The sequence below is a fragment of the Rhincodon typus genome, chromosome 15 (assembly GCF_021869965.1).
Source record: "Rhincodon typus isolate 14 chromosome 15, sRhiTyp1.1, whole genome shotgun sequence".
NCBI classification, from domain to species: Eukaryota; Metazoa; Chordata; class Chondrichthyes; order Orectolobiformes; family Rhincodontidae; genus Rhincodon; species Rhincodon typus.
In genome coordinates this window covers 28919338-28933911 of record NC_063346.1, presented here as the reverse complement: position 1 = coordinate 28933911, position 14574 = coordinate 28919338, and the positions used below count along the sequence as shown (strand labels likewise).

Here is a 14574-nt window from a genome sequence, read left to right as displayed (position 1 = left end):
GGAGTTGGGGAAGGAAGTAGCGAAGCGGGATGGTCACTGAGCAGGAGTGGCTGCAAACACGAGGGTGAAAGAGGGAAACAATAAGGCATCAGTTTGTTTTTTAAAGCAATCTGAGCATATTCAGAAACCATGTCACAATGAAATGGAATCAGTGCTCTTAGAAAACGTCCCTAAGTTACCAAGGGTGTTATCATGAAAAATGTGACATGTCAGACCCTTTAAGCTGGGGATACCTGTAAAATAGATTGCTTTAAACTGTATGCAACACTATTTAAAGCCCATGAAGTCTCTTTAATACTTTTTAAAGAAAAACCACAATTTCGAGCTTTACTTTTGCATCCTCTGATCTACCATCCATTAACCATTTGCGAAGTGGTGTCTACATAAGAAAACGTAAATTCTGAAAAGTTAAAAAACAAAAGCAAAGGGTAGTTTTCAGTCCAAGTGTCACAGAACTACTGTTCAGCATGGTGTTGCACCAGTGGTGTCAGAAGTTAATTGTGGCAAGACTAGATGATTTGGCCTCTAAACAGTATAGCACTAATACAGTAAGGAAAACAAATAAAACTTTTTTTTCTAATAGTGTATCAATGTGCAAAATAGTACTTACTTGATTTGTTCCCATGTTCTACTTGCAAGATACAGCACCCAAAGGTCCTTGTAATGGTAAAATTGTTCACCATTAGGAGATGCAAATTCTCCTCCAAACACCCAAAGTTGTCCACCATCTTGAGGAACCACCACAGCCTATCATGGTAACAAGGTAATGTTACACTAACACCCGCACAACACCCTGTGTTATACTAAATTCTTATCAATTATTGAACAAAGTATGGCAACACAACATATGATAGTGACAGTCTACGATGAACGGATACAATTTATATCTGTTGTGAAATAAATCTTTCATTGTTCCTTTAAAAAAGAATACCAAAGAACAGTACAGAAGCAGGAATAAGCCCTTCTGCCGACAACGTAACTGCTTCTACCATCTCCCCCAGCAGCGCATTCCAGGCACTTACCACTCCGCATGTAAAATCTTTGCCTCTCATATCTTTAAACTTTTCCCCTTTTACCTTAAACCTATGTCCCCTCGTAACTGGCATTTCTACTCTGGGAGAAAGACTCCGGCTATCCATTGTATCCATGACTCTCACAATTCTATCAAGTCGCCCCTCAGCCCCTGATGCTCGAGTGAAAACAAACCAAGTTTGTCCAATCTTTCCTCATTGCTAATATCCTCCAAACCAGGCAATCTCCTGGTAAACCTTTTCTGTACTTTCTCCAAAGCCTCCTTATCCTCTGGTAATGTGGCAAGCAGAACTGTGCGCAATTAATTAAAATTTAATTAAGTCATATTCTAAACCCCTGATCTAAGCCCAACCAAAACTCTCCACTAGCAACAGTGAAACTTGATCTCATCCTGTAAGCTTTCAAAGGAATATATCAATGCTGAAATATAGAATTTATCAATACTATAATGTGACACCAATTTTTCCAAAAGTGAGGCAAAAGATCTTTATCTGGCTGATGGATGAATGATAAGACCCAAGTGTATCAGACAATGAAAACATTCTCATTTGCATTTTCTGAAAAAGTAAGGCGTCTCCATAAATATTTTGCAAAATATTAGTTGGGATCAAGTTAAAAGGAAAGAATAAAAAAACTGCAAAAAACCACAAAGATAAAATAAAAAATTACTAAAGCTTTTTCACAAGCAAAACATCTCACATTATTATTAAGGTAATGGTTCTGAAAAATTTAATGTTGAAGACTACCAGAACAAGGTCTCGGGCTCTAGCAAGGTCCTCTATACTTGGGTCAGGAGTTGGGCTGGGGCTGGGGCCTCGGGAAGCATCCATGCCTGTAATTTCCATGACTGCCCCAACTCTCTTACTCACAGTCTTCATAATAATGCCTTACTAATGTGTCTTATGCCTAGTTGCTGTCATGTAACAAAGTATTTTTTTTTTTTTTAAGATACAGCCTTTCCCTTCCAATTACCTGGCGGCGTTCCTCTCCCACTTAAGGCCAAGTAGGCCCTGTGTACCAGTCAGTAAAGGAGGATGGTGGCAACCATTTGCCACATGGTCATATGACATGATCAGCAACAGTGTGAACTGAAATCCAATTTAACTGTATAGAATTAGCTCTAATGAAAGCAAATGAAATTTCTAGTTACATCTTTAGGAGTGTCTTCAGCAGACAGCCAGCAACAGGAGGAGCTGAACAATCGAACAGCCAGCAAGACTCAACCTCCTAGCCAGATCAATAAAGGAGAGTCTACAGTCAATGCTTAAAATATTTCAAAGCTGGTAAGAGAAGCATAGACATAAGCATGAACTAAGAGCTCGACAGAGCTGGAGCACTAGTCACTCTGAGGTGTTTATAGATTGCATTGGATGCCAGCACTCTGTGGGAGTGATCCAGAGTTCAAGCTCAGCCAATGAGTGAACAGATGTCAGAGACTCCATGAGTTGAAATTCTTGGTGGACAAGGGGAAAAGTTTAAAAGACTAAACAGTACATAGTAACAGATTGAAAAAGCTAGAAGTGAAAGAAATACTTACCGTAGAGAGTCAGTGTTGCTGACATAGTGGACGGACACCACAACACACGGCTACAATAAGGCAAATCAATAGTCATAGAGATTGCAGCATAGGGATTGTTGCCAAGCCGAAATTAAAACAATAAAATGGAAATTTAGAAGCCTATGCAGCAAAGTCTAATAAAAGCAGAAAGTAAAGAAACTAAGATAACAAGGTGTAGAGCTGGATGAACACAGCAGGCCAAGCAGCATCAGAGGAGCAGGAAGGCTGACGTTTCGGGCCTAGACCCTTCTTCAGAAATCAAGTAAAGAAACTATTTAGGTTTCACTAAGAGGTTATCCAAAATTGAAGCTGTGGCTAAGATGGGGAGAAATTATTAAGGCTGCAGAAACTGGGATTCATTCAGGGTAGCCATTAAGGTAAACAGGAATCTTTATTAAAACTGTAAGGCAACAGGCATTATTACAAGCATAAATGGAAAACTGTTAAGAAAAAAGGATTTATATGCAAGGCGGCAGGATTTATTTAATAAAGTCGGGGAAAAGGTGAGAAATTGTTTCCAAGATTACAAAAGGTTGAAAATTTTCCATCTCGCTTGCAAGTAGGCAGAAAACCTCTATTTTAGCCATAAAAGCATGGCAACATCTTTTAGTGATCTACACAAGGAAGCATGATGAACTGCACAGTGACAAGATTTTAAGCAAAATAAACCAGCATTGCTGTACAGAAGATTTGAAGTCTCTTAGGCAAAGATAATAAAGCATCAATAATATTCTGCAGGATTAAAGGCTTTTAAAGGAACAAGAGTAAAGCAGCATTGAGAAATTGCAGAATTGAAAATCCTTAAAATAAAAAGAAGAATAAATAATCACATTAGGAAAAAATGGCAAAAGAAGTAATGTTGTCGGGATAATTTAATTTCAGAGATGGACCAAATAGACACAGTACATCTTGGAGAAATTTTTTTTTTAACCGTACAGAATTGTTTCCAAACTAGTTGCTCAATCACAGACTGAACTCTTTTGTATCTGATTGACATTGTATCCGTTGAGGTTATAGCTCACCAAGGCAAATAAGACTCCATGGATGCAACCACAGATTTAGGACGCAGTCAAGAAGAAACTATCTGGTATAAAGATCCACTGTTAACATAAAAACTGCCTAGCTCAGAAATTCTGGATTCTAAAAAAAAAATCTGTTTCATCATTGCAGTTCCCCAAGTAATGATGTGGGATAATTACATGCTTCCAGCAGGCAAGAGTTCTTCTGCAAAGGAAATTCAGGAGATTTAAGGTGCTCCAGATGAGGTAATGCATCAAATGCCTGGTTCAGCAGGAATTATGTCCTCTACGGAGGTCATCTAAGAGAGGAAAGATCCTCTAGTGCAGAGAAACTTTTCAGACTTCACAAGATCCGGAAGATATTCCAGATCAACAGTCCTCAAGCTAAAGACCTATCTACCAATCTCCCAAATTCAAAGAGAATGCATTCTGGAAAATTGGTCAAACTTCCAGACGACCTGAATTTATGAAGTCAGAAACTTGGGGTAGATGGCGTAGTGCTAATTGTAATTAAATACACAAATCTATAAATGGTAATTATGGGAAAAATGTTTGGTGGATTGGGCAGGCTTGGGTGGGGGGGGGGGGGTGCGGGGAGAAGAGAGAAATAGGCTATGTACATCTAGTCATTAAAAAAGGAGGATGGTGGCAGTTATATACCCGACCAAATATTGGCATTCGTTGACACTGCATACACATATGACAATAAATTAGCCATCATTATTGCTTGAAGGGCCAAATCTCAGAAGGGATAAAAATTGCTTTAGCTCTCTCACATTCTACTTTCCTTCACTCAAATTTACCTGATGGGCAGATCGAGGAGCTGGTGAATTTGGGATTTCCAGTTTTGTCCACGAGTTCTTCTTGATGTTGTAAAAATATAGTTCATTGTACAGAAAAGTCTGCAATAATGGGAAAAAGTTAACAAGCCTTTTATATATTGCTCTTTGATGTTAGACAATGCAGAACAGCTTAACAAATACATATTTCTTTAATTTTCTAAAAATCTAGATAAATACCTTGGACTAATTTTAATCTAATCAATTTATCAGGAAACTGACAAGGAATGCTGCTTGGTAACATTCCTTTGACTTCGTAAGCTACAGCTTGCTACCAATCTGTAGGTGCATTGCAGCCAGGGACATCCAGAGCTTGTGAACTGAAAACATCAGTCTCTGTCCAGGGATGCCTGGGTGCTTGAAGACAGCAAAACCAAGAAGGCTTAAAGAAAGAATTCTAACAAGAAAAGACCTAGGTAGGTGAACTATCAAAATGAAGAACAGCCATCATTTTGCAACCAACAGTACGTCATAATGGTCAAATCAAAAGGAGACAAGGAAAAAGTTAACCCACCTTCGAGATCTGGACTTTTAACCTTAGAATTTTGTTTTCAGTCTTTGCCTGTCCTAGTAATAAGTGAGGCTTCACAAATATCCAACACATCATGCTCCGACACTTCCGCCATCTGCAATCCAACTCCACCACCAAAGACATTTTTCCCTCCCCACCCTTATCTGCTTTCCGAAGGATCCACTCTCTCTGTGTCTTCCTTGTCCGCTCCACACTCCCCTCCAGCCCCACCACACCCAGCACTTTTCCCTGCAACCGCAGGAAGTGCTACACCTGCCCCTACACCTCGCCCCTCACCCCCATCCCAGGCCCCAAGAAGACCTTCCACATCAAACAGATGTTCTCCTGCACATCTGCTAATGTGGTATACTGTATCCGTTGTTCCAGATGTGGCCTCCTCTACATCGGGGAAACCAAGCGGAGGCTTGGCGACCGCTTTGCGGAACACCTACGCTCGGTTCGCAACAAACAACTGCACCTCCCAGTCGAAAACCATTTCAACTCCCCCTCCCATTCCTTAGACAACATGTCCATCCTGGGCCTCCTGCAGCGCCACAATGATGCCACCCGAAGGTTGCAGGAACAGCACCTCATATTTCGCTTGGGAACCCTACAGCCCAATGGTATCAATGTGGACTTCACAAGCTTCAAAATCTCCCCTTCCCCAACCACATCCCAAAACCAGTTCATCTTGTCCCCGCCTCCCGAACCTGTCCTTCCTCCCACCTTTCCTATCCTCCCACCTCAAGCCCCACCCCCATCTCCTACCTACTAGCCTCATCCTGCCCGTCCTCCCTGGACTGACCTATCCCGTCCCTAACTCCCCACTTACACTCACCTTTACTGACTCCACCCCCGCCTCTTTGACCTGTCTGTCTCCTCTCCACCTATTTTCTCCTTTATCCATTTTCTATCCGCCTCCCCCTCTCTCCCTATTTATTTCAGAATCCCCTTCCCCTCCCCCATTTCTGAAGAAGGGTCTCGGCCCGAAACGTCAGCTTTCCTGCTTCTCTGATGCCGCTTGGCCTGCTGTGTTCGTCCAGCTCTACACCTTGTTATCTCTAGTAATAAGTGAGTGTGTTTTTGGGTTTTAAGTCAAATAGTCGTACATCGGGAATCCTTTACTTTCTCTGGCCATTTGTTGGAGATAAGTGTAGGCCAAGAAACAAATATTTCCTGTTAATGATAAAACTTGGTATGAATTACTTTTGCCCTGAATAGCAGGCAGTCTGTCAGGCAAATCTGTCACGTTGGTGGTCTAAATAGGATTTTATACATTTTGTGACATCTTGTTAAACAATGGGACACGAATATCATTGTGCCCCGCTCAGCTACATTGTGACACAGTCACTTGATTAACTGAGAATTAGTTATTAATCTGACAGACTATGAGGCAACACATAAGCAATGCCACAACAGGGTGGAAGTCAAGCTACAATTAGCAAGATTCCATTTGGCCGTTCCCTGAGCACATGACAAACTGTTTTACAAATTATCAATATATAGTCTTTACATCTTCACAACTGACTAACCTGTCATCCATTTGCCTCACAGCTGGAAGTTTCACAACTAAATTTGGTCTGTTCTAGAAATACAACATAGCAGCACCTATGCTACACTCATGGAGATACCATTTTTTCAGACAAAACCTTAAACTGAGGTTCCAGGTGCCCTCCATGCTGTATGTTAAAAAGCATATAACAAGATTTGAAGAAGAGCAGGAGAACTATTTTAGTGACCAGAACAGTTTTCTTTCAAATCACAGAAAACAATTATGTCATTAATCAAATTACTTTTTGTCAGGCCTTGCAACATTGGCTACATTTTGCAAGTACTTCCTCGTAAAAAGTATTTTGGTATGGCCTCAAGTTGTGAAAGGTGCAACATAAACAGTAAATTGAACTCTTAGAAGTGAGTAACAATGACTCAGACTGCAACACAATTATATAATTGAAATCTAATACCCTGAGGATTCATCTTTCTTCCAACAGCGGTTCACCACAAAGTTTCTAGTTTGAGAAAACTACTTGCAACATGCAAGTATACACAACATTATCCCTTTAAGAATCGGCATCAGTGGTGATGGTCCTTAGGAAGAATCAGAGGAGGATAATCCACCCTAGACATTGTTGAGCAAGATTGCAAATACTTTAGCTTTATCGTATCTACTCACGCTGATCTTCACCACTGTTGAGGACAAGAAACCTCATCTTCCCTTTAATTAGTTAATTGCACACTATCTTTCATCTCAGAATATTGCAAATCAGTAAGGTTTGAGCCTGTTGTCTGTGGGATCACTTTGCTTTGTCTACAGTATACTATTTATAGGATCACAGAATTTCTTGACTAGCATGGATATAATCCTCTATTGAATCTTCAAAGGTCAGTATCGTGTTTTCCCACATTGTCCAGTTCTTTCTTATGCTTTTCCACACTCCTTTTGAACTAGAACTTGATACTGCTTAATGATAATGAAGAGGAGGTCCTATCTAGGCATATAGTTAGACTGTGGTGACATACAATTCTGTTGTCCTTGACGGTGGAATTCATCATCGATGCCAAGCTTTGAGTTGTCAAAGTTGCTCTTTATTGCACTTCAACAGGGTGGAAGCACCACAAAATAACATCATTGGTGAACAGGAGACTTGACCTCCACAAATGCAGTGTAGAGATACTCCCACCAGTAAAAATGGAAGAATCAATCTGTGATATGTAGATATCATTGTTTATTTTCTCTTTCCTTTAAGAAATTGCCCAAGGATCATGAACTAAAATTAGTACTAGAATTTATTCTCAACAACCAAATTTATATAACATCTTCAATGTAGCGTAATAGCCCAAAACACTTTACATGAATATTAGGAGACAAATATTAACACCAATCCAAAGACTAAAACTTTAAAAGCTTGGACAAAAGATAGGTTTTAAGAAGCATCTTAAAAGAAACAAGGGGCTTTTAAGGTAGGAAATTCTAGAGTCTGGGGTGTAGATGGTGAAAACTTGATAATAATTGTGTCACAAAAAAGATGCAGCGAGTGAACATGAGGATCAACAAGCCTAAATCCAGACATATGTGGACCAGGAAATTCAGTATGTCTCCAAGCATGGGGATAATGGGTGACTGGGACTAAGTACCAGTTAGGGTAAAGACAGATGAAGCTAAAATTATGGATGGCAGAAGATGGGAGATAATAGAAGAGCACTGAAATAGTACAGCCCAGATATTATGACAAATGCTTATAATATATTATTTGAGTACTACTAAAAGAATTTTGGCAAAGCTTTCTATCTTGCAACATTTGCTAAATAATCTTGACTGCACTAAGAATTATGCAAATAACCAATTTAGAATTCTCCGTTGACTCACAGTGTGGTGCAACTGTGCATTCTGAAGCTGTAACCTTTCTGTGGATTGCCACTTTGCGATGACGGGAAGGCTCAAATTTTCCATTGATCATGGCTGTGATGGCAAATGAAGGTCGCAGCAGTAGGGAAAGCCCCAGGGAAAGTTTCCTTGCCACTAGAACTGGATCGGCCTTCCATCAAGGAATCTCCTTGCTGATATGCAACAGCATTCCCACATTAAAAACATGTCCCGAGCAAGGCGTCCAGAGGAATTCATACTCCCCCCACCCCCCTTCCAACAGAAACCCTGCGGTATTCAGAGAGAGGTGACAGAGGCAGGATTACGTGATCTGGAAGTCTCTATCACCAGACAGACATGTACAAGGTGGAGTTTGATTCAGTTGTTTGCACTTGGAATAGGAATACGATAGTGTTTCGGCAGCTTTCTTCACAACTGAGCAGCCCTCTTCAAGATGTTCAAAAGTAATGGTCATCTTAGTGACATCACACTTCTGACTTGTATAAGGTGGACAGACTTTGGGGAATGAGGCGATGACTTACTCTGCACAGAATTCCTAGCCTCTGACCCGCTCTTGTGGCCTCTTGTATTTATAAGGGAAGTCCAGCTGAGTTTGTGATCAATGGTAACCCTGCAGGTTGTTGATGAGGGGGGGGTATCAGTGATGATAACAACACTAAATGTCAAGGGGCAGTAGTTAGATCATCTCTTATCAGAGATGGTCATTGCCTGGCATTTGTGTGGTGCATATGTTATTTGCCACTTGTCAGCCCAAGCCTGGTTACTGTCCAGAAATTGCTGCATTTGGATATGGACTGTTTCAGAATTTGAGGAGTCACAAATGGTGCTGAACATTGTGCAGTCATCAGTAAATGTCACCAATTCTGAATGTGGGACAGCATTGATGAAGCAGCTAAACGTGAAGACGTTTGGGCCTAGAACACTACCCCGAGGTACTCCTGCAGACGCATCCTGGAACCGAGATGACTGACCTCCAACAACCACAACCATCTTTTCCTATGTGCCAGGTATGACTCCAACGAGTGAAGAGTTTGCCCCAATTCCCATTTATTCCAGATTTGCTAGGGTTCCTTAATGTCACACTCACTCAAATGTGGTACGTGAAGTCAAGGGCTGTCACTCTCACTTCAAACTCAGTTGTTCTATCTGTGTTTAACCAAGGCTATAATGAGTCAGGAGCTGAGTGGCCCTAATGGAACCCAAATTGGGCTTCAGTGAGCAGGTGCTGCTTGATAGTACTGCTGATGACACCTCCCATCACTTTACTGATGGGCAGTAATTGGATAGGTTGGATTTGTTCTGTTTTTTCTGTATACAGAACACACCTGGGCAATTTTCCACATTGTCTTGCTCACAAAATGTGAGGAACACCAGCTGATCATCACCAACAGACTGTTCCACTAAGATGACAAATGCAAGACTTCTTGGAGGCATCCATGATCAAAGCACTGGCACATGATCAACTACATAGTTTGATCTACAGATCGAAAGCCTATCTTCATTACCAAAGCATTGACCAGTGCAGCCGACAGCTGGACAGACCATCAGGTCATCTGCTCCTTTACATCCATCAAATTCCACCAAAAGTTGAAGAAACCGCTCAGAAAAAAAGATCAATGTTGAGTGGTTTCAAGAGCCAAGCAAACGTTCAACAATGACTTCACCAAAATCTCCAAAGTGTTCATTTGGTGGAGGAAATCTGGAAACAATCGAAGATAGTTATCATCTCATGTGGTGAAGAAACGACCAGATCCAAGACCAGGGAACACCAAAACCGGTTTGATGAAAATAACCACATTACCCAAGACCTCATCAACAAGAGGAAAGCTCTCTGTACTTGGTAAGCAACATCATCAGCAAGGCAAAGATAACTCAAACACCAAAAGCGGAGTCACAATGAAGAACTAGGGAAATCAAGAACCAATGGTAGACTGAAAAAGCTAAAGGAGCTGCAACTCCTTGCCAATAATCATGACACCTGGGGTGTCTTCAGTGCCACCAAGGCAATAAGTGGACCCAACGCCCTTGGCCTCAAACCTGCGCAGAATAAGGACAAAACCCTTTTGAGGGAGGCAGAGAAAACATCAGCCTTCAATGGACTCGACCATGATATAAGCATAGTTAAGGACATGTTTGAGGAAATCCCCAACTCCCCAGAAATGATCTTGGACCTCCATCTCGCGCAGCAGAAGTCAAAGGTGCCATTAAACACGAAGAATGGATGGGGTTCCAGCAGAGCTTAGTCAGTCATCTCTACCAACTGTTCCTGAAAATCTGGGACAAAGAAGAAATCGCTGCGACTCTCATGGATACTGTCATCGCCACCTTCTTCTAGAGAGGCAACTGTGGGCATGACCAAAGAATCTGATTAATCTCCATTGTCAGAAGTATCAGTGCACGAATCCTTGCATGGAGTCTTATTATCTCTGGAAAATATTCTTCAAAAAGCCAGTGTGCTTTCTGTCCAAGCCATGGAACAATGCCCATGATTTTCACTGCTGAGTAATTTCAAGAGAAATGCCTGGAACAATACAAACCATTCTACATGGTCTTCGTTGACCAAGTCAAAAACCTTAGTTAGATCAATCAATAAGTGCTATGGAAGACCTTGTCAAAGACAGGCTGTCCACAGGAATTCATCAACATCCTCCATCTGTACGGCAAGATGTCAACAACGATCCAACCAACTGCAATATAGCAGAATCTTTTGAGGTCAAGACAGGAGTTAAGCTGGGATCTGTCATCACCCTCAACCTTTTCACAATCTTCATCAGCGCCACTCTTTATCTTGTCGAGATCAAGATTCCATGTTGTGGACATTTTGCCATCCATTCTGTAGACACTTATCAATCTCAACTGGTTGAAATCTAAGAAGAAAACAACATTGACACTGCTCGTTGAACTTCGGTTTGTGGATGACAACTTCAAGCCTTGCTTAACATCTTAGTCGAAGCACACTGAAGAACTGATCTCAGTCTCAACCGCAATAAGACTAAAGTCCTTTACCAACATGTCCCAGGGCAAGTCCCTCCATTATGCTCAGTGGAAAAGTCCTCCCAGACGTGGCTCATTTCCCTAATTGGGGAACCACCTTTCATCTAAGGCTAACATTGATGGAGAAGTACCATCAACGCTGCTTGAGACAGATTCTCCATTTCAGCTTGGAGGACAGGCTAACTAATAACAGTGTTCTTGATGGAACCAATCACAACAGCATCAAGGCAATAATCAACTGAAACCAACTTCACTGGGCTGGCCATGTACTTAGAACGCCCGAGTCCCAACTGCCAAAGCAAATCATCTTCACCCAGCTCATGGAAAGCATTCAAATAAGAGGAGGACCAAGGAAGTGCTTCAAAGGCTCCCTGAAGGCTTACCTTAAGAAATGCAACATAGGTGTCAAGGCCACGAGTCCCTTGCTCGGAAGATACAGACTTGAAGGAATCTCTTGTATGAGAACACTCACTGGCAAGAGGAAGTAAGGAAAAGCAACCTGAGAAAGGAATGCCAGCAATCCTCAGGCCCGGAAACACCTGCGACATGTGGTCAGAGATGTGGCTCCAGCCTTGAGCTCAGCAGTTGTGCTAGAACCCAAAGAACCTGTGACCAGGACACAGGATTTCCTATGAGGACAATCCTACCCATCAGTGAATAATTGCTGACAACTGAAGGTACATACATTAATACATGGACCCTGTTCTTTGCAGATATAAAGAACATGTACACATACTGTAACTGTTTTGATTCAAAGAGGTGACAGCTATTCTCTCAGAAGTAGTAAGAACTATCGATGCTGGAGTCAGAGATAACACAATGTGGAGCTGGAGGAACACAGCAGGCCAGGCAGCATCAGAGGAGCAGGAAAATTGACATTTCCTTACCAAGTGGAATTCACCTGCCTCGTTAGGTAGATTAGCTTTGCAATTAACTATCAATCATCATTAATTGGTACATTCTCCAAAGCAATTTCCAGGCTTGATTGCCCTACCCCTATTCCTAATTTGTATGTAAAATCTCAAACAATGTAAACATAGAAAATAGGAGAAGAGGCCATCACCCCTTCGAGCATGGTCTGTCATTTTCTGTGATCATGGTCGATCATCCAATTCAATGCCCTGCTCCTGCTTTCTTTCCATACCCTTTGAGCCCTTTAGCCGCAAGAACTATATCCAACGCCTTTCTTAAAACATTCAATGTTTTGGCCTTGACTGCTTTCTATGGAAGAGAATTTTATAGGCTCACCACTCCCTGGGTAGAGAAATTTCTCCTCATTTCAGTCTTAAATGGCCTATCCCATATCCCAAGAATATGATCCCTGGTTTTGAACTCCTCGGTCATCAGGAACATCCTTCCTGCATTTACCCTGTTTAGTCCTGTTAGAGTTTCATATGTTTCTAAGAGATTCCCCCCTCATTCTTCTAAACTTGAGTATAGTCCTAATCAATCCAGTGTTCCTTCATACGTTATTCCTGCCATCTCACCATGCTGTATGACTCTATGACTCTAAATAAACCTTTACTGCACCCCCTCCATAGCCAGAACATCCTTCCTCAGATAGTGAAACTAAAACGTCATACAATATTCCAGGTGTGGTCTCACCAATGCCTTGTACAATTGCAGCAAGACATCCCTGTGCGTATACACAAATCCTCTTGCCAACATACTATTCGCCTTCTTCACCGCTTGCTGCACCTGCATTCTAACTTACAGTGACTGATGTTCAAGGGCACCCAACCTTTTTCAATCTACTGCTATTTACACAATAATGTCTTCCTGTTTTTGGTAAAAAGGTGTAAACCTGATGAAGTCCTAATTTGGGATACTTCTCCAAAAGAATTGTAGACATGTGGAATTTGCAGTGTATATTTTCCAATCAACCTGTTCAGAGATGTTATTACACACCTCTGGAGCGGGAGGGACTTGAACCCAGAGTGTCCTGGATCACAGGGAGGATTAGTATCACTGTGCCTCAAAAGCCCAATGTGAAATATGTTCTGATTTCACTGAATACAAAAAGGATCTCCATTAATCAGCAGCAGGGTGGTCTATAAATTGCCTTGAATTGACTAAAGGAATTTTTTTTTGAGATTCTGTCAATTGTAACTTTCAGATGTCAACTGGAGATATGTACATATTTTAGGTTGACTGTCCAAATTTTGGACACTGATATCCTATTTTAAATCACAGCTCAGTGTTCCAAACAATGAATTATTCCATAATGTAACAACATCATCAAAGCAGATAGACAACACTGTGACTTATCCACAACAGTAGTTTCCTATTCTTTGAAGGACTGCATGAATTAACTGGACATTAAGAAAAACCTATATTGAAACTTTTTGAGAAGACTTATTTATGCTTTTGTGAATTTTTGCACTCATCAATCCCAGAAAAATATAATCTTACATTATAAACCACTTGCCATGGCTCAGAGGTAGTACTTTTGCTCTGAAGCAACAAGTTGCAAACTCAAGCTTCACTCTAAAGGCTTAATTTCGCATCTCAATTCAAAACTGAGGTGCTATCCTTCATATGAAACATTAAAGAGCTGTACACTCAACATTCCATTGAAATGTTCAAAGAATGGCACAGCAGTTGATCTAATATCTGGATGAAAATTCATCCTTCAACAACACCAGTAATTAAGATCATTTCATCATAAATCTCATTAGTGATTGTAGGACCTCACAGCGTGCAAACTGCCACATTTGCCTAAATTACAATGCAACTGTACCACAAGCATTCTTTTTTGACGATGGAATACTTAGGGACATCTCGAGGCATTGTGAAGAGTTATATAGCTAAAGATTTTTCTTTCTTATTGACCTAGCAACACAATGGTGAAATGCCAGGATGAGTTCTAAAACGGCGTTATTGTAAAACAGTGAAATACATTACCTTTTGGCCATTGAAGTATTCACCCCCAAAGAGGATTAATTCATGTTTCTCAGGGTGAGGTGATAATGATGCATTCAATCTGTCAGAAAAACAAAGAGAAAAGTCTGTTAAATTTACAATACTAAAACAAATATGCATGTCCTTTAAAATGACATGTGCTAATGCTGGGGAACTATTTTTTCCTCCATTTTGGTTACCCATTAAGGATATGCAGCCCACCACAATATAAAATTCAGATAACACAGTGTGGAGCTGGAGGAACACAGCAGGCCAGGCAGCATCAGAGGAGCAGGAAAGCTGACGTTTTGGGTCGGGACCCTTCTTCAGAAAGG

The 14574-nt window shown here is 41.1% G+C and overlaps 1 protein-coding gene across 8 annotated transcripts in view; it reads right to left on the bottom strand.

Annotated features, from left to right (window-relative positions):
* The window catches only part of klhdc4 (kelch domain containing 4), a 100144-nt gene that overhangs the window by 67891 nt on the left and 17679 nt on the right, over positions 1-14574 (bottom strand). For 4 of the 8 annotated variants that reach the window (XM_048605724.1, XM_048605731.1, XM_048605725.1 and 1 more), the window contains 3 exons: positions 14243-14321; positions 4413-4511; positions 611-747 (listed from right to left, as the gene is read on the bottom strand). In XM_048605724.1, the coding sequence (XP_048461681.1) occupies positions 611-747; positions 4413-4511; positions 14243-14321 (315 nt within the window). The remainder of the gene's footprint in view (positions 1-610; positions 748-4412; positions 4512-14242; positions 14322-14574) is intronic. The other 4 variants (XM_048605729.1, XM_048605726.1, XM_048605727.1 and 1 more) reach the window with 1 other exon arrangement.